The following is a 21,294-nucleotide window of genomic DNA, read 5'->3' on the forward strand; positions in this document are numbered from 1 at the left end:
GACACTGTGCTTATAGTTATGCATTCTTTCAACAAGAAGAGAAAGACATATTTGAGTTCTGTTATCAAAACTCTTTGAATGCTACACTTCTGGAAATCTTGCTTAAATCTTAGTGTGCCATCCAACCATCAAGGCAGCAAACTGAACTGGAGATTTAGTGTCTATGAGATAGAAACAGCCAACCTGCAATATGTTCATCCTGGGCTGATATAAAATGTTCACAAGACCTGAGTACGGAAAAAGTTATGGTCCCACACAAAACAAAACTTTTGCGTTAGCTGAAAATTAAAATTGCCTGTTTTTTTGATTTTTCTGATTGCAGAATTCTGAATAAATTCATTGCAGTCGAGCTCCCTTTCCTCCCGTGCCTCACTCCCACCAGTATCCCAAGCCCATGCTCATCTTTCCCCTCAGCTAGTAAAGTACATGTTCCTATCTCAAACCTATGAAGTAATAAGGATTCCTCAATCACCATTCCACTTAAAGTTTTATTATCTTTTATCCAATTAATTCTTAGTTTGCACGTAATAGGCATTAAAATTTGTGGGATGTAATTGACTTCAAGGGTCAGATTATTTCCTTCACAATGGATTTCATTTTGTTCGTTCATGAAAAACAGAGATTTTTCTGCATTTCTAATGATGTGCATGAACGTTGTGGCATGAGCGGCCTATCTCCCCACTGCTAGGAAACGGTCATAATGTTTAATTGCACAAAATGTCTTTTATTTTTTTTCTTAATCAAGAAGTTAAGGGATCTGCTGGCTTAGCAGGTGCCTCAATTGTGCGTAATTAGTTGCTAGGAATTGTTCAGCATAGGCTGATTAGTCTCAGCCAAAGGAAATTAATTTTTTTTTTTTTTTTGCAACAAAACCCTGAACACAGCTAGAGATTCTCAAAGCTACAGTCATATCTGGTTCTTCTGGAAAGCCCACACCCTGGAAATGGGAGAAGCAGGATATGGAGAGACAAGAAGCAGCCTAAATACACATGGAAGCTATTTGAGGCAACCATTTGAGGTTAGGACATGAGGGGACCTGAGTCTGTTTCTCAAGATGTGATTCAGCTCTGACTTGGGCTTTGGGTGTGATCCAAAATGAAGCATTGCTCCTTAGGTGCCTGCTGTTTGCTTTCCAAGTTTATAACACCGACTTCACTTGGAATATATAATCAAAACAAATGATCTGTGTGTGCCCCCTCCCATGCTTGGCACATGAGGAGACTGGCCAAAATGGAGAGAATGAGAAGGACAGACGGTTCCCCATTGACCTCACTATTGTTCCGCTTTTGTTTTAAGCATATGCTTGACTCAGCCCTTTCTGTGCTTCTATTGTAATGTCAATTCTCCATTTAATGGAGGGGACTTTCCCTCACCTCATGGGATGTCACTGGAAAGGGGACCCATGCTCTTTCTTATCATGACCAATATGCACCCCCTGTGGCAGTGGGCAGCCATCAATGTGTGACAGTGATTATGTCTCTGCTAAGATGTCATTAGAAAAGATTGACAGTTCTGATAGCCCAAGATGCTCGTGATGATTACTTGCATAATTCACTTCAGTCAGCACTAGCTCACAAGCCAAATGTCTGTTTTGCCCCTATACTGAATTTCAATAAGAGTTCCTTATTAAGTGATCCACCAAAATCAAGGCTGAGAGTCTGCTATGAAAATCAAAATTATCTTGTTTAAAGGAATTATTTTAAAGGTTATTCAATAAATTCTTCTGTAGTCTAAATGAAAATTAAAGAAAATATATTTTAATATTAGTTTTATAAAGAGCCACAGATTTTTAACATGGTATAAATCTGTAGTGTTGGGTGATCATGTGACTTTAAAAGGAATAGACTCTAAACCTAGAAAAAGGAAATCAGAGGTAAGAGGGAGGGTAGCTCATAACAAGTATTTGACTTTCTTCAGTTTGCTTGTTTACAATAAACGCTTTAGTTTGAAAAGTTGAATATAATTCATTCATCTATCAGCAAATATTTAATGGATGCATACTATGTGTCCAGCACTGTTCTAGAGACGTTATCTACCAATTGATTCCTTTCCTTGTGTTTTGACCTATTTTTTAAATTTATTGATGTAATTGGATAGAACTTGAAAGTCTAGTTAGTGTCTCCCTGATGAAAGAAAGAAGTATTAATGGAAATCTTATAATTCGATGAATTTTTTGAGGTCCTTACTGAGGAACGGCAAATTGTATTGACATTTATTTTAAAATTTTCTCTTCAAAAAAGTGAACTTAAAAGTATAAATCAGTTCAGTAGTACAATTTAAGTATACTTCATTTTAGGCAAACAAATATGCAGATGAGGGGAGGATAAGGTTTATGTACACACAAAAGGAATTGGCTGTGATTGTTCATTTTTATAAGCTTCTCCATAGGAATTAACTTACATTATGTAAGGTTTCTGCAGAAGCGTTGTGTCCACTTAAATTGTGTGAAACAGAACTATGCACCGATAACCTATCAAATCTCATGTCCATCCAAGAGGAAATACTTAAGGAGGAAGTAGCATAGGAATAAGAATAAGAATAAAAGAAATACAACCTAGAGTCACTCCAGATGTGTGTCCTGCTATAAATTTACCTCTCTGGCCTTCAAGTCCTGACTATAAAATGAAAGGACGGCCTAGATCATCTCTTTTAATCTTAGAACTCTAATGACACATCTACAAATCTCCATTACGTGACACTTTAAAAACCCTATAGAAGATTCCATAGCTCTCCATGACTTCATACTCAAGAATTAAAAATATATCGCAGACATTCTTGTCCTAAGTATCTTATTATGACACCATAAGCCACTGATTCATTCAGTGTCTTCTCTCCATGTTTATTTTCAAACAAGTTTGAATCAAGAGTTGATTTTGAGTACATCACATCATGAGAGTTGACGTTCATTCTGTGACGCATAGCTTTCTGTAAAAGGTCCATGATGCCTCTTAGACATTTAGAATAAAGAGATATTCTTAGGAAAAGTTTTTTTAAAAACAATTTTTAAGTGGTGCCGTGCTGCTCTGTTGCTGTGCTCACCTTTATTCTCATGCTAAATGTTGCCAAGATCTGCCTCGCTTCCATTAAGAATGATTGCTTTCACGCTGATTGACTTTGACAAGCTATTCTTAGATAATATGGAACTTATTTCAGTCTGGTCCTTTGGCCAATACAATTTTAGGCTTCTAGATATTTTTCTACCTTTGCCTATGCTCAGTAAAGGTACTCTGAATCCTGGGAGTGAGGGTGGGAGCTGGGGAATGGATATGTAGAGCCAGCCAGGTAGCCATCTATAATTTAGTTTCAGCCTTTTAAGGATGTGCATAACTAGAATAGTGCATAGCTCTATTTTCAAATGCAGAGTAAATGAGAAAACAGTTTTACCAGGGTTGACTACTTCTCTAATGGAAACTGGGTAAATTTCTAAAGAAATGGCTCCTTAAAATAGAGTATCGAATGCAAAAACAAAAACAAAAACCCAGAGTCTCCTGAGCAAATCTCTATTGCCCTTTAAGGAATCTAACACTGGACTCAACCCAAGATTTTAATAGGCTGGACTCATGACAAGTTGAAAACTGAGGAAAACCTTTAGGCTTTCAAGATGCTGTCCCTAAAATTGGTTGTTAGGATCTATATCTCCTGGCTTAGTATTCATAAATACACAATTTCAAAGTTTTGGATAATCAAAGAAGAAATATTTTAATTGGTTTTTTGAAGAATCCATATTTTAACATATAGTACATTTGTTTTAATAGGTGTTGTATCTCTATAAAGCATATTGCCAGGTCATTAAATCAACACTGTGAGAAAAGCACTCAAATACTCAAGTGAGAATGGTGGGGCAAATGGAGACTTACGTAGTGTAATGCTTGCATTTTGTTTTGTAGTTTGTGGTTATACTCAAAAATTGCATTTGCAAAGTGAACAAAGATTTGTGATGCTGCTTCATAAGCAAAAAAGATACTGTTGATTGTATTCGTATCTGAAAGTTGGGAGTTTATGGTTGGAAGAATATAAAGAATTGTATGACAAATGGAATATAAACATGAAACGGTGTGACTTCCATTTTAAGTTAATTGCAGTTTACAGCAGTATTAATCTTTTTCTTTTTCTTTTTCTTTTTGTCATTGATAAAGACCTTGCTAGTTATGTGACGAAATTGTGAATCATTTCAACCAGAAGTACATCCTAGTGAGGAATAGAGTTCCTCAATTTTGATACACAACCGCTTAGTTGGAAGAATTAGTGTTTTCAGATGACAAAGCCTTGCTACTGAATTAAATCTTCATTATATTTAATAGTTTGCCATGCACAATATAGTTCTCTTCAATCCTTTAATGATTTCCTGTTTCAAAAACAACAAACCAACCTTATAGTGTGTTCACAAGTAACACATTTCGGTCATCTAGATTGAATAGATATGCTAGATAATTATTTTACATTATGTTTTCTCAGACCATACTCATCCTAATCTTGAAAATGTTTGTTACTCAGACATCTATTGCTTTATATGAATATTCCCATGTAAGAATTCTTCCTATGAAGAATTTTCCCTTTCTATTTTAATCCTAATATTTGCCATCCTGAATTATTGCTCCTATATTCTAATCCGGATCAAATCCTTTCCTACATTAAAAAATATATATTATTTTACTTTGACTCTGATGGTTCCACCACCTCTATGATCTTGTCACCCAGGGTTTTGCACACTCAACTTCTTGCCTAACTCTCACAGGTTTACTGGGCTTTATTTAGTCCTTCTGTCTTTTCAGTTGCTTTTGTGTGGTTCTGCAGATTATTTTAATCTCTTTCCAAAAGAGGGCAAATCAGCTCATTGCAGTATACCTCTTCTTTTGGCTAACCGTCATTACTTCCCTGTTCTCAACCTACCTTCTCTGGTCTTACTCTGAATGTTCCTGTTCCCTTCATTTGGCCCTGGATGCCAATTCACACATTCAAGAACCCACTAATTCTGTATGTCTTTATTTCCTTGCAATACTAATGTTCTGTCATCTGCTTATCTGAAATATAACATTCCTTTTCATTTTCATTGTTCTTCTACCTGATTATTCTTAATGCCCATTGAGCCATTTTATTCCTTCTTTGTCTTCCTGTTACTGATGTTCACTGATACTTATTTATCAATGAATGTAGGTGACAGGCAAATAATTTGCATACTATATTTGCATACTTCTTACTATTTTATGCCTTCGTGTGCACTATAGCTTGATCCTGACGATCCTAAAAGGTGGATGAGAAAATACATCCCTTTTATAGGAGAGACAACTGATGTTCAGAACTTTTAAAGTGACTTGTCCCACAGCTAAACTGAGGTTAGGAACCAAGTCTAGTGACCCTTTCTTCTGTACCATACCATATCACCTCTCTTTGGCAGAAGGACTGCAATCCATTAAAAAATCTTCACTGCATTAGAAACTGGATGGAAATTAACCTAACCCTTCATTGTACCTTTGCAGATGAGAGTCCCTACACTAAATCCGCCAGCCAGACAAAGCCGCCTGATGGAGCATTGGCTGTGAGGAGACAGAGCATCCCAGGTTAGACCAGACTGTTGGATTTTTCAGCTGTTTTACTTTTGAACCCTGTCATTTGGTGATCCTAAATAATCCCACTTCAGTAATAAAAATTATGCTGTTTCGTAGGGCATAGACTGCATTCTGCACAACTCGTTTGAGCAATATTTACGAAAGCTAGACTGTAGAAGAGCTTGCCAAGTTGTAAGAATTCATCTTGTGTGCAAATTCTTTGTAAAATGACTTGAATTTATATCAACTCTCACTCATTTACTTGCTCTCACCTCTGTTTTCAGGGGATGACTTTCACAGCAGAATCTATTTCTTTACTGAGACATACCCAGCAGAACAAAGGGGTTCAGAATTGCTGTAGCAGATCATGTATGTGCTGAATAAAAATTATTTCTTTCTTCCTATCTCTTTGAACCTGGATTTACTTCCACTGGACAACTCTTGTTAAATTTCCGGACTTTGTTTCCTTAGGAAGCTGTGAGTAGAATTCTTGTAATACTATAAGTGATGCTTGTTTTCTTAATGAAACATTTCAAGAAAGATCTTAAAATGTCTTTATCCCAAAACTTCAATTATTTTGAAGCTTTGAATTTGAGAATGACACATGTTCTAAAATTAAAGGAGGAAGAAAATTTAAAATACTATTTAAACTTTATCTGAAGTAGGTAATTCATGGGAAACCTCTTATGGTTTTCTCAACTGTACTTAAGAAAAGGGATAAAAGCATTAATAAATTTAGACATTATTGAATATGTCATTATATATTTTATACAAGTAAATTGAGTACAGCTAAACCTTAGCTACAGGATTTTAGTGTATAGTAGTTTTAGCAATTCAGGAGAAACAAAGCAGTGTTCTCAACATTAAATTGCATGGTTTGGCAAGTCTATCAGCGAAAAGGGAAATTTTCCATTTGAATAAAGAACAAGATGAGTTCAGTTCTGAGCAGCCCTGTTCATGATTACTATTTATTTGTGTAAGAACTACATGCGGTTATTTTTATTCTTATTCTGAAGGCTTAGATTCATTATCAAAGTACACAGCTTATAAAGAGGCATATTGTGAATATGTTATACATTCTTGTTTGTGTGCTTTGAAGTTTCTAAAGTAATTTGAATTCTGTAATTAGATGGCATCACCCAGTGTGGAGATTTCTTCGATTCTATCCTATAAAACATCAATCTTAGTGCTGGTCACGTTTAGAAAACACTATTGCAGCCAGCTATGGGCTTTGTTCTCTGCTTTCTCCTTGTCAGCAATAAGGAATTACTCAAAGTTCGAAGTTTAAGAATGCTAGTTATTCATCAGTTCCTTCTTGTCTTCTCTACAGTAGCTGGTACTCAGCACTCCTCTGTTGGGGAGAGTGAAGCGACTTCCCAATGTCCTTACTGCTTTACATGATACTAAACAAAAGCATTGACTATTATGTTGCCTTTTCATGGGTTTTCTAGTGTTGCCTACTAAATTATAATACTTTTCCTTAAGGTCATTAAGTAGTTTTAAAATTACATGTTAGACACGCAGAAGTTGCTAATCATAATTCTTAGTTCATGACACACAGATTCTTCATTATAGAATGTTCCCTTTTGTTCCTCTTATGTCAATTTAAAAGTCACTAGAATCATGAACCTTTTTTGTAGGCTTCATGAGTTATTTTCCTGGAGTTTGAACATGGACGAACACCTTTTTGTTCAGCTCTCATAAGACAGTAGCCATAAGGGTTGAAGGGTAGAAACTGGATGGAAATTAACCTAACCCTTAGTTATTTAGAAAAGTCCCAGAGAAAAAGGACTTTATCAGCCAGGGGGCTGAGAAAACAAAGCGATTAATAGATGATTATTACTTACTATTATCTTAAGGAGAAAATCAAGGAACTTCTTGAACACTGCTTCTTGACTGACTTCTGACACTTGGGAGTTCCAAACCTTTACTGTCTTACTTGAAAGTACCTATTAATTCTCATTCTGGCAAATGGAAGGAGTCTCCCCTGCTCTTTGGCCAAGAAGTAAGTCACCTAAATCAAAGAGATATCTAACCCAACATCGGAAAGTCTTAACCAGTCACCGATCATGTCTACCTTTACCCCTACTACGTCCACAAGAGAGAAATGCAAAGAAGAAAAGGCCAAGAAAATGCACATTATTATTTGCTAGAACTTCAGCTGAAAAATCCCAAAGCATTCTCCTGGCAAACTAAGTTGGACCATTTGGAGCTGTAAGAGATAAACGCAAGTTTACAGCCTTTAATCCTTTCTCCTGTGCTCACCTCCCAATCTTACGTCCTTCAGAGGTATCATTACTACCCTAGTAGCAAGGAAAGATGTGTCTAGAATGCACTCAGGATGTGAAAGAAGGCCTAAAGCAGAGCTTGGCTCATCTACTTGCCCCAAATCTTCCCACTGTGCAAAGGCACCTCTTAGTGCGGAGGTAGTCCCAGGGCCATTTTGCTTCCCTGGTGACTGTAGAGTAAATATACATAAGGAAACCAAAACTTTAAAGGAGCTATGGCTTTTCCACACATCGTCCCCAGCTCCAGTCCCCGTGAACCAAGGATGGTGGTCGAATTTGACTATTTGTGGGAGCACTTTCTCTGTTGGGGTGAGGGGCAGTGAGGACCAGCGAAAAGGCATTTTAAGCTTCTCCATCCAAGTCTTATGAAATTTTAGGCTGTTCATTGAAACTTATTCCACAAATGTACTTCCTGGAGTATATGTTAGTATACAGATATATAGATAAGATTTCTTAACATGGGCTCCACTTTTTCTATGGCATAGTAAAGAGTAACTTTTAATAATTCTGTTAAATATTAACATAAATATAATTTGCTTTTTATTAATATCACAATCCACTACCCCTTTCTAAACTCGAAATTGCTACAGCAATTATTTTATAATCATGAGTCTAATATGTGCTTCCATTAAATAACAGTTCTGACTATAAATACCTTCATCCCCCTCCTTTTCTCTTCTCAAAAAAAAAAAAATGAATGGATTAAACATCTCTTAGGAGCAAAATTCATTTGCTTTGGATAAAGGAGAGATGCATTATTCATGTTATTTTGAAACTTGTCATTTTAATCATGTCTCTTATGGCATAAAATGTGTAAGAAAAAATGGTTATTTTAGTCTTTGATAAGTTTTTGTAAAATTATTAATAAAAGATAATAGTAAAACAATGACACGAGTGTCCCTATGACACCGAAGTTTAAATTTAAAGACAACATTTCTTTAAAAATATTAGTGATGACTATTTTTAATTTCATTTCTGCCCATTTTTTTCAAAGGGAAGATGAATTTCAAGTACAAAGGTATTTTAAACTAACAGATTCTACTGCACATTATTTAAAAGACTCTATTGATTTAATTCTCTTTTATTTGACACATTACTGGTATATTGAATTTTGACCACTTAAAGGGTTTGTCCAAATTTTTAGAGGAAATCTATACAGACTCTTGGTTTGACAGATTTTGCAATAATTTGTGGCTATACCCACTTAGAGATGAGGCACTTAATCATGGTGGTCTAATGTTAGCAAAGAAAAAGTAGGATGCTCCACTACATCTCAAAGCCTAGAGTTTGTATCATTTATTTGACTTGCTTCGTCTTTCCAGGGAGGATAGCTTTCTTTGCTTATTCTAGCATTAACAAAGAATTTCTGGGCAATCAACAAATGCAGGAAGATGTCAAGCACGCATCTATCGCATTTCCATACTCCCGTGCCCTAAGAAAGTTATCTTAACTCTATAACCAGAATGATACCACAGAAGTTTGTGTGGGATTTTTCTTTTCCTTCTAGAAAATAAGAAAAGATACTGATAAATTTGATCGTAATGGAATGAAGTTGATATGAATGATGACTTTATTGCTTTTTCACATTTAGGTATTTTTCAGGAGTGGGAGGGAGTAAAAATATGGAGCTGAGAATATGAAATGTCCATTAGCCCAAGATGTATACACTTAAGATGTTTAGAATACATCCGGAAAGGGTCAACATCTACTTAAAAATCAGTCTGAAAAATAATACAGCACCCTTGGCACCACAGGAAAGCTGACAACTTTTAATTAAGGGGAAAGGGCAGGAATTTTGAAGTTTCTGCCCTCTGTTTTCAGCATTTGCCTGTCTTTTTTAGCACACAATTCGATGCTTCATTGGTCTAAATTTTCATTATTATAGCATGTACATAGTATAACATTTGCTGTAGGATTTTATAGCTGTAACACTGTTCAGGTGTATGAAGGGCATTTACTCTGATTTTTGGACTTGGTTCTGCCTCCTCTGTTTAGTTCTGCTGAGCTCCTCCAACAAGTGGGCGAGTCTCATGGATGAGAAACCAAAGTCGGTTGAATTAAGCAAGTATGGAATGTCATATAAAGAATGTTGCTACACAATACCTATGTACATTATATTAAATCATCACATAGTACACTTTAAATATCTTACATGTTTTTAGTTATACCTCAAAAATAGGTAAAGGGCTGTTATATTTGCAATGTACTCTCAAATGATTTAGAAAAATAGATATCTCTGTATGCGCATGTGGATGAAAGAGTGCTTTATAGTGTTCCTGCGACTCTCATATAATGTTCAAATTATTTTGAAATACAAAGTCGGGGGGGTGGGGGGAAGAATGATGCTGCAAATGCTGCCCAAAGATGCCAAGTCAGGCTCTGCTTTAGGGAAAATACCGAGGGACAAGGACCTTTGCTGCTCTGTCAGACCGCCCTCGCATCCTCAAAAGCACCCAGTAGGCCACGGCGGGGACATCAGGGGCTAAGAGCCAGGACATATCCTGCCAGGGCCCTCACAGTCAGCATTAAAACCCCCAAATGATGATGTTTCCATGTGTTAAAATTACTGAATATTTAAGAAATTAGCAAAACTACATCACTTAATTAGGGAAATGTTTCTAAGATCATAAAGTTGAGATATAAATATGTCTGAGATTCTGCCCGCACCCACATTTGTTTATTTGTTTGTGTTTTCCATAGTACTTATCACTATCTGAAATTAACTGACACATTTTTTTCTCATTCCCTCACTAAAGTGTAAGCTATCAGAGGACAGGTAATTTATATATCTTGTTTACTATTGTATCTTCAGTGAATAGAATAGTGCTTAACAAGCGGTAGGCATTCAGTCAATACTTGTGGAATAAATGAGCAGGCGAAGATAAGCAGGCAGGTTTTCTCTGTGCAGAGTCTGTTGCCTTATAACTAGTACATTTTCCTATAAAAAAGTGCATGTTTTCTGCCTCTAGTTTCTGTGCAGCAACTAGACACGTTAGCCTTGAGCCTGCACCAAATGTGACATTTCTAAGGAAATTGTCTGCTGTCCAACACTAATGAATGAAATATAGGTCAGCTAGATGCTAGAGAATTTAAAGGCCAGAGGTCTCATACCAGCCTCATTTGTTTCTGTTTGAGCAGAAAATGTCTGTGCGGTCCTATACTACCTAAAGACAAAGGTTGAGCACAATTGAACAATAAAATTGACAAGATGAGAATGATTTATTCAAGTGTTCAGCTACAGCAAAAGGCTAAAAAAACATGTGAAAATAGCTGAAGTCTATAAATAGAGTGATGAAGAGCAAAACTTATTATTTATTATGGCAGGTGCACGTTCAGGATTTCCCCCAGAAAACTTTGCACTTTGCTATGTGGCTGGTTGTACATCCTGAGTTCTCTTCCAAAAGCACTGGCCAATCCAAGCAGATTGATTTGTGTGTTCAGTGCTGTGGCTTTCATTACTAATTTAGAGAAATGACAATCTATTACGTTTGAACTTCTCTCACACCTTAGAAAACATGAGCGAAATATAATAAAGTGGTATATATGCAACAAATGATTTTTAAGCAATAATTTTTCCAGCATGCAACTTAGAGCGTAATTATTTGTAGTGAATTAGTGCTGTCCCTTGATATTTCCCGAACCCCCTATGTTACAGGAGTGGTGGCATTTGGTCAGTGTGCTCTTGGTACACACAATAATCAGACAGTGACTCTGACGATGGCCAGCACAGCCTCCCAGGTTCTGAAGAACATTTTACAAGAAGGCTCAAGAACATGTGCACAAAAGCTACAAAGAGAAAGTCTTTTCCCTTTATTACTTTGCACTGAAGAAAAATTAATTCTCCAGCTCTCAAGGTTAGGGAGACCTTCGATCCAGGGTTTTTAAATTAAGAGAACTTAGAAAATTAGGCTAGATAAAAGTTGTATTGATTGATTGGCATTGGGGAAAATGAAGAACCATCTCACACAGTTTTCTGTAGAATAGAGCAGTCGAACCCATTAATACTTCTTTCTTATATATCGAACTTACATGACTTAGAACTGCTTCCCAATTTTCAGTCACTCACATGGCATCTTCCTAATGTTTGTTATATATCTGTGTTCTATCTGTACTAAAGTAAATTTAAATTGATTCAAAAAAGTTTTTAATTGATTCCCTTTTTTACTTGGCTTTATCCTAAACTACTAGTTGCCATTCATTTCATACGAGGTTCTAAGTATTAGACTAATCATTCTGATAAATACAGTTTTGGTTCTTCCTCATAACACCTCTAGGAAGTAAGTTTTGTCCACTCCCTTCTAACAAACTCAAGCCGAGAACCAAAGCAACCTGCCCAAGGTCACAGGGCTAGAAAGTGGTGGAGCATGGGTAAAATCTTTGCGTGCTGATGTGATTGACCTAATGGAGTAGGAGAAATTGAGGCAGGAGAGAAGGGATAAAAGCAAAAGCAGAGTCTTAGAACAGGCTGGAGGGAGACCATCCAGCATGCAAAGGAGGGGTCAGCAGGAAGGAAGGCAGAGTCCTATGACAAAGGCCTGGAGGGTGGTAGATTTCCTGCTGAGAAGATATGTGAATCCTCTAAGGATTGCTCTGTTTTCTTAGTGAAATGATAAGTGGAGTCCTCAGAGAGAGTATGAGGTAAAGGGGATGTTATAGGCTTGGAGAGAGGGGGGGAAGGATTACCCTGCAGCCCTGTAGATTCCTAACTAAATAGAAGCCCCCTCCCTTTTACAAACCCTACCTCTGCAAATCAAAAAGGGATAACATGAACTTCCCCATCTAATGCTGACACCTCATGTCATCGCCATATGTCAGATTCCATTTCTCCTGGGAGCTCTCCTGCAACTTCTCCCTTCCATTAACATTTCTTTTTATGAGCACCCCAAATATTAAGTGTCTTTATTAAACCTTTTGGCAGTTTAGTTCATTCTTTTTCAAATTGCTCTGCAATTCTTTTCGTAGGTTCTAGACTTACCTCTAATCTAAGGCCACAATCACTTACGTTCAAGGAAATCTTTTTTATTAAAAATTTCCCAACAAAATTTTGCCCAGCAATTTTCATAGCTGGGTGCAGTCCACATTTGCTATATTAAAGACTTTCCTTTCATCACCTGCCTTAGAGTCTGATCACTGTTATGCATCAAACCTTATAAAATAATGAGATAGAGTGATGGCGTACTACTTGTACTACTCTTACTGCTCTTTTTCTAATGAACACCTAAACCTACCACACACGCTTGCATGCGTATGCACACATCGTTCTCTCTCTATTCCTCTTTCAGTATCAGAAACTCCATATCTAACTTCTGCTTCAGTGTTTTTAGAGACAGGAAGCTTACTATCTTATAAAGTAGCCCCCACTTTTTTAAACATCTGCCAGTTTTCTGTGCCAGTTTTCTATGCTGATGAGCTGAAGTTTCCTGCCTTGTACCTCTTACCCATTTGCTATTGTAATTCTGACTTTCCCAAAGAAAATTTTTCAGGTATCTTAATGCACCTGTCATCTCTTCCCTGAGTCATCGTCACTGCGTCATCTTTGTTGTTGTTGTTTAATAGGTAAAGCATGTTCCTTCCACTTGGCCTTCTGTGACATGTTTTTCTCACCTTGACAATCTTTCTGCAGCTTCTCAGTGTTCTTTAGCATGAGGCAGCCAAAATCGAATCCTTCCACCAACTCTGGTCTGAAAAGAACAGAGTGCAAGAAAACCATTACCTTCCCTGATCTGGATGTTGCACTCAATTAATGCAGATTAAAATTACATTTTACGTGAAATAATAATTTTATTTATATTGAACATATAGTCAACTTAAACGTATAGGTCTCGTTCTCATGAATTGCTCTTAAGAGTTGGGCTTTTTCCTTTGAGCGATAGCACTTTCTACAATTCTTGACAATTTTACACCCTTTGTTCAGTTGTCTGCACATTTATTTCTATTATATTCAGTAAGAAAGATTTCAGAAGAGGAGGAGAGGGAGTTTACTAACAATTTTTGAACATCTGTCATGTCCCAGTTTTATTTATTCGAGAGAGAGTTAATTATCCCAGGAAGAAATTAAGACTCCCAGAGGCTTAAGTAACTGGCCCAAGTTTTTCCAACAACAGAGCTGGTTTTGAGTTTAGAATTACCTTACTCTTTCAGCTATATACCTAGCTCTCTAATGATTCAGCTCATCTTTTCAACATGATGGAAATAGTCTAATCCTTATCATGAGAAATATTTACTACATTTTTTGGCAATGAATTAGCCACAAATTTGTTAAGTATCTAAGAGTGTTAAGAATTTGGAACACAGCATTACCAAGGACGGAGCTCCGCAGCAACCCCACCAGAAACCGTGAACCTCCCCCATTAACACTGCTTTGCATAGTTAATAAGCCTCGTAGAGTTCCAGCTCACAATGCTCTTGTTCCACCCACAAGTTATCATGAGAGATGTCTCTAAAAGTCTGTTGAAATACTCAGAAATGGTATTTATGTTATGTTGTCTTTACATATAATGTAGGTTTGCATACCTCGTTGTTCCGTGGTGTAATAATTTGTTCTAAAAATTTGCCAGAACATACCAGCAATTCCAGACATTCAGGATTTCCAGAGCCCCTCATTGTTAAACTTGAGATGCACACTCATTCCTACCTAGCCTTTTGGCATATCTTCTTTATCTCTGTTTTGCAATCACATCTACACATTCTTTTAACTCTCTAAAGGTAATTTTTATAACTCCAGAAACCAAATATATTTTAAACAGCTAAAGTAGTCTTATAATGTCACTTTACCTACTTTGGCATAAGTTTCCTCTTACTAACTTAAATTCTGTCTTTTCTGGTTTAAGATCATTCTCTTTAGGATCCATTGGAATTGAGTAGCTTAGCATTCTACCATGCTAAACGTGACTTTATGCCAGCTTCTACTAGTGAGTTTCTTCCCCATGTTCTTCTTGTCTTGGCCTAGAGAACTTGGAAAAATTCTTCTAGTCTTCGATACCTCTTATTAGCTATACTTCTTACATGATGAAGTTGTTCATGTTCTAATAAAGTATATTGAGGAACTATCTTTGCTAGGAGGCCAGATGAAAGTGGTAGTAGTTATGATGACAAGAGCTCCTCTCCTACTCTCCAGGCACAAGGAATACAGGGAAGAAAATAGGGGTTTGCAAAAAATGAAATGACAAATATTAAAAATTCTCTTTATGTCAAGTGCTGTCAAGGACATGGGAAAATAGAAACATACATATATTGTTGGTAGGAATATCAGCTTTTGGAAGACACTTTGGTAGCATCAATCAAAATGTTTTAAAATGTATGCACTTGTTCCCAACATTTCTGGGACTATATCCCACAGTACTCCTCATACTGTACACGAATATGTCAGTATACCTGCCTATTTGTAAGGTGTGATAATTTTTGAGAGTCATCTTAATCTGATAAAAAAAAATTCTTTAAAAATATAAGCAGCCCTCCAATGACCACTGGTACATTACTCGCTGTCTCCAAGGCAAACAACATTGACTTTGGAGGAGGGTGACTGTGGGAATAGAATGGGACCTCTCCCAACTCTGGCATCTCATGTTGAAAAGTGAGAACTGAGAATCCTCCAGTTAGCCATGAGAGGACAGGTAGGGTATGGTTGACCATGAAAATGAGCAGAACTAGGAATAAAATGTGCCAACGAATCAGTATATACAGAGATGTTCACTGAAGCATTGCTTGTTAGTAAAATATTGGAAACGACCTAAATTATCTATCAGTTGAGGAAGGGTCAAACAAAATAGGCTGCAGTCATTCTAAGAAAGGTTATAAAACTCAGGCTTTCTTCCATGTACTTCTGTATCATTTGAATCTTATACTAAAATGTGTTTGTGTAATACTTGGGTGGTTTTTTTAAAAAAAAAAAAAAAACTATTACAGCAAAAGAAATTTTAGTGGATTGGATCTACCTGGCAGAATCGTATCTTGGTGGACATACCAAACTCATCCCTGCAGATGGAAGAGAGGAGGTATCTTTGCCAGCTGATACCACGCAGAGCCAAAACCTTTTAAATATTTATACATGTGTCAAAAAGACCATCTGCAAAAAAGAACAACAAAAATACGAGGATCTCACCATTTATATAAGTAGGAGAAAACAGAAGATTTGAAATAAAAATGATAACCAGTTTTAAATATTTTAAGTGATATGGAAAAGGAATCAGTGTGTACTCCATGATCTTAGTGGCATAACTAGAATTTGTATGTCAACACCACAACCCAGCGTCATTCCACTGGCTGAAGGCAGCCAGTGTATATTTGGCCAGCAGATACCTTGAGGCAGCTCCTGTGCTCTTCACCCTAGTTCATGTTCACACCCTACTGGTCAGGTTACACAGAGCTTGCTCCATTTATTGAGTGTATCTGCTTAACATCCGCATATGGATGTTTGACCCAAGCTATAAGGCTGTTATAGGGAGTGAAATTTGGAAGAAACTTAATACAGAACTTCATAAGAAGTAGAGAAAGGGAGTAAACCTTATTGGCTAGGCACGCAGCCTCTGGACTTAGCCTGTCTTGTTTCCAGCCCTGCCGCCTACTGCTATGTGGACTTAGGCTGGTTGCTTAATTTCATGCTTCATGTATCGATTTTCCTGTTGTATTAAATGAGAGAATAATGAGGACTAAGTGAGTGAATGCATATAAAGCACCTACATAGTTCCTCCTTATCCATGGTTTTGCTTTCCACAGTTTCAGTTACCCAGGTCAACCATGGCCTGAAAATGGTAAACGGGAAAATCCAGACGTAAACACTTCATAAGTTTTAAATCAGGTGCCATTCTGAGTAGCGTGATGAAATCTCACAATGTCCAGCTTGGTCCCACCTGGGAAGTGAATCTCCCCATTGTCCAGCGTATCCACACTGAGTACAGTACCTGCCCGTTAGTCGCTTAGTCATCATCTTAGTGTTCAGATCGACTGTTGCAGTGCTTATGTTTAAATAACCCTTATTTTACCAAATAATGGCCCCAAAGTGTAAGAGTAGCAATGCTGGTAATTTAGATAAGCCAAAGAGAAGCCGTAAAGTGCTTCCTGTAAGTGAAAAGATGAGTACAGTATAATAAAGTACTTTGAGAGACAGAGATCCAGAGAAAGAACACCACATTCACATAACTTTTGTGATAGCATATTATAATTGGTCTATTTTATTGTTAGTTATTGTTTTTAATCTCTTACTGTGCCTGATTTATAAAGTAAACTATTGTAGGTATGTACATATAGGAAAAAAAACACAGTATATATAGGGTTTGTTACTAGGTTTCAGGCATCCCCGTGGATAAGGGGGACACTGTATATTATCTATTGGTATGCAGCCACGTTACCAAAACTTAGCAGCTTAAAAGCAACACCCATTTATTATCTCACAGTTTCTGTGGATCCGTAATCTAGGCATGATTATTTGCAGTCAGGTGTCAGTGAGGGCTGCAGTCTCATCCGACACTTGGCCGGCAAAGGATCTGCTTTCGTGCTCACTCACGTCGTTGGCAGAATTCAGTTCAGGGCTTCAGTTTCTTGCTGGCTGTCAGCCAGAGGTGACCCTCAGCCCCAACACGGCAGCTTTCTTCCTCAAAGCCCACAAGGATGGTAAAGTCTCCAGCGAGATACGCACTACAGTATTCTGTGCATAATTACATATACATATTCACACACATCCCAGCACCTTTGTCATATTCTACTGGTTAGATACAAGTCACAGGTCGTATCCATACTCTAGAGAAGATGATAATGATTGGGAGTTAGGGATGAGGGTACTAGATTCTGTTGGGCACAGCATACTAAGTCAGGCTTGGTACATATAAAGTACTTAATAAATGTAGCTATTATTTATTAACGTTGCTAAGGAAGACATGGGTAGCTTTCTGAAAGGGTTTCTCACACTGTGAGTATTCAGACAGGTACTGGATGATGACTGTAGACACATAATAAAAACTAAGTGGAGGCAGATCATGGACCAGATGACTTTCAAGAACATCTATCTGTGAGTTAATTCAGTCACCAGGCAAGGTGAATGAACTGCCAACCTCCTCCAAAGTCTCCTCTAGCATCTTTTGGGGTTCATGGCTGCTTTTCTTCTTGCTTGCTATCTTTTTCATTTTTACCCGACTTCACCTGTATAAAAATGGGCACTAGTGTATCCTACATGATTTTCTCTAAGAATTCCAGGAGTGACTTTGGTCCCTCTTATAGCAGCGAAGCTTTGGGTATGGAGCTGGAGAGGAAAGAAAAACATACGTTTTACCTTTACTAACATTTGCAGGAGCCCAGGCCTTGTTTTCAGCTTTTGTGTCTCTCAAAACCCTAATCAGGTTTGTGTACCTAGACTACACTCAATAAAGGCTGTATATAGCATTACTGGGTGTCTCCCAGGAGAGGGAAAGTGATGGATTGGACTTCTAGGCTCTCTAGATCTTGCTGCTGACAAACGAGGGTTTTTACCTGTTTGATTCACTCCCCAGCTCAGTCATGTGCCTCTGCTTTTGTATAGAAGGCTTGATAAACATAAACCGTTTGTTTAGTAGCCCAGCCTTAGAAGAGAACAGATGAGGCAGTTCTATTGTGGTAGCACAGAATCCAGAAATGTTCCTTTTATGCCCGAGAGGTTATTTATGTAAGACATAGATAGCCTTGCATGTCGATTTCATCATTGCATGTATCAGCCGTTTTTGGATTCAGCCTCTGAAAAATGTGACCAAAGAACCATACGTGCCACACATGCCAACACCCAAATTCACCCTGAATCATGTGCACACTATTTCCTGGCCCCGTTGCACTGAGGAGGGTAGATAAGAATGACTGAGACACTCTATAGCCATGCTAGTAACTAAATATTAGAAATACAATAATCATGAAGCATCCCTGTTATTTCTTTAATTTAAGCAATTTCCCAGTAGAGTGTTGAGGTGTTAATTGCTTCTGTACTTCTTTATTTGACAGATATGTCCTTTTTGCACCTGGGTAAGAGAAGCAATTATTGTAATGCTCTCATGGGCTTGGCGAGATATTCTTTAATGGATTTTAAAGGCATTGGTAGGGTATTGTGCTTTTAAAAAGAACTTGCCCTTTACCTGTTTGTGCTTGATAACAAAAATGGATATTGTGTTCAGAGCAGATGATTAATCTTTTAAACAAAAATATACAATGAAAAAAAAAGAAGTAATTTTTTTTTCCAGAAAATATATATCCAGATTCCAGATATGACAAAAAATATGTTCCTATATGTGCATATATCACTGGGTTGAACAAAGTTTAAAAAAAGAAAGAAAGAAAGAGTAAGCCTTTTATTTAGATATTCAGCGGAGCCTATGTCTCATGAATTTCAGCACAAAGTTGTTATTTTCTGGAACTGGCGTGGCCTTCCAAATCAGTGTTTGGCAGTAAATATTCTTTTATCCATTGTGTGAAAGTAACTTTCGCAATTCACTTGAATCATAATTTGTTTTAATGTTTTATACTTACATTCAAAAAGTCAAAGAAAAATAGTCTTACAACTTTTTATTAAATTTGGAAAAAAAATTTCTGAGAAGAGTCGCTTTAGCAATTTCTCAAGCAAAGCCAACCTGTGTTAACCAAAGTGTTGCAGTGGAAAAAAGATTGAAAGTAGAGTTAGAGCACCTGGTTTTAACTTTTAGCAAAATGATTTTCCTAATATGGTTTTCTTAGGCAAGTCACCCAACTTTGAAAAGCTTCAGAATTTTCATGTTTAGATCCTAGGTTTCTGTGAGAATCAAATGAGAAAATGTATGTGACTCCACTTGGCAACTCATTAAGTACCGTAAAGATGTACAATGGCATTATCGAAGGAAGAACTAGGTTTTGTGGCACCTGAAGTTTATACAATTTTGAGAGGAAGCAGCTCTTTAAGAGCACAAAAATATCTTTTTCAAATTTTAAAAAGCATGTGGCCATATGAACATATTGCTAAGACACCTCCCAAGGCTTTGGAAGAAGCTTGTAGCAGTGAAATTCCTGGAAATTTAAGAATCAGTAGCTTCTCCTATGCATTATTATTACAAACTTACAGAATGCCAGAGCTGAGGATGGCCACACCTGTCATCTGAGGGGTTTAAGCCTGATTTTCACAGTGCAAACTTCTTTGCAAACAAAGAAGTTTGCACTGTGAAATCTTACATGGAAGAACACAAAAGTAACTGAAGATGGGACAAGGGACTTAGAGCTGGGCTTGGCCTCCCCCTTCTTTGTGGACCTTAAGAACTTCAGCTAAAAGTGGAGTTTGGAGAAATATTCTCTATTTCATTTATTCAAAGACACTCCCCATCCCCCGCCACATACACATTTTAAAAACCATCAAACCAGGATGCATTTATAGTTGTTCTCAAATCTGTAGTGGTTGTGAGGTCCTCATGACTATGCATGCCGTCATTTGGTTGTAATTCCTAGTGATACGATTGGATAAATGCAGCCTCTTGAAGTTTCAGGCAATAAACCATTTAAGGACCATCTGAAGAAAGAACATGCATTGTCACTTAAAACATTCTGTTGACACTTTATGATAAAGTCAAGGTAAAAAAAAAAAAAATCCACAAGCATCAAAACTTGCCAAATACGTCTCTGCAGCTTGGAAGAAAATCCAAGAGAATAACAGAGCATTCTCTAAGAAGCCTACGTCACCATTGTTCTTGGGGTCCAGAGGACTATATCATGTGGAAAATATGGGCATTAATACCACTGGTTAGGAAAGTGAATTTGATGATATGGGGGTACATTTTCCTTTTCGTGTGTGAACTTTGAGTGCTATCTAAGTGAAAGAAAAATAAAACTTAGTGATTAGAAAGCATTATGTTGTAATTTAATTGGCAGCATTTCTGTGGTAAGTAAAATAGCAATGTGCTTTACAAGCGATGGCATCTTGACATCAATGAGATATGGTACTTTTAGCACCATTTAATTCAATTCTCTCATTTTGCAGTTCAGAGATTAATGCCCAGAGAGGGTTTAGTGACTTGCCTAAGGCAATATGGCTGGTTTTTCTAAAACCTAATGAACCAGTTGCAAACATTTTTCAAGCAGTTTTTTCCTAGGTAGTCTTTGCTTCACTAATCATCACTAACCATCTTTGCTATCATTTTTAATTGCCTAAAATCTGTATTCCTTACTCAAATATAAATTACTTGAGGGCAGGGACTAATTCTGTCTTGTTTAATGCAAGGTGCCTAGCATTTAGCAATTAATCAATAGCCATTCAGCGGAAGGGTGGATGGATGGATGGATGGATGGATGGATGGATGGATGGATGGACGGACGAACGGACAGATGGACAGACGGATAGAACTAATACTTTATACTCAGAGTGAGGCTGCAAGATAATTGAGTAAGATGATGTTACATATGGTGATTGAGATACTAATGCAAAGGACTGAGCAGAGAGGAAATAGTTCTTGCTGTCAGTCTGCTAATTCCCTTGCTACTTGCCCAAT

General features: G+C 37.2%; 1 protein-coding gene across 20 annotated transcripts in view; it reads left to right on the forward strand.

Moving 5' to 3' along the window:
• GRIP1 (glutamate receptor interacting protein 1) overlaps positions 1-21,294 on the forward strand; it is a 585,894-nt gene that overhangs the window by 422,172 nt on the left and 142,428 nt on the right. For 19 of the 20 annotated variants that reach the window (XM_036238016.1, XM_036238017.1, XM_016148483.2 and 16 more), the window contains exon 2: positions 5,478-5,558. The exons of the other annotated variant lie outside the window; for it this stretch is intronic. In XM_036238016.1, coding sequence (XP_036093909.1) covers positions 5,478-5,558 — 81 coding nt within the window. The remainder of the gene's footprint in view (positions 1-5,477; positions 5,559-21,294) is intronic. 20 annotated transcript variants of the gene reach the window in all.

This window comes from Rousettus aegyptiacus, unplaced genomic scaffold (genome assembly GCF_014176215.1).
Source record: "Rousettus aegyptiacus isolate mRouAeg1 unplaced genomic scaffold, mRouAeg1.p scaffold_m13_p_2, whole genome shotgun sequence".
In the NCBI taxonomy this organism is placed as follows: Eukaryota; Metazoa; Chordata; class Mammalia; order Chiroptera; family Pteropodidae; genus Rousettus; species Rousettus aegyptiacus.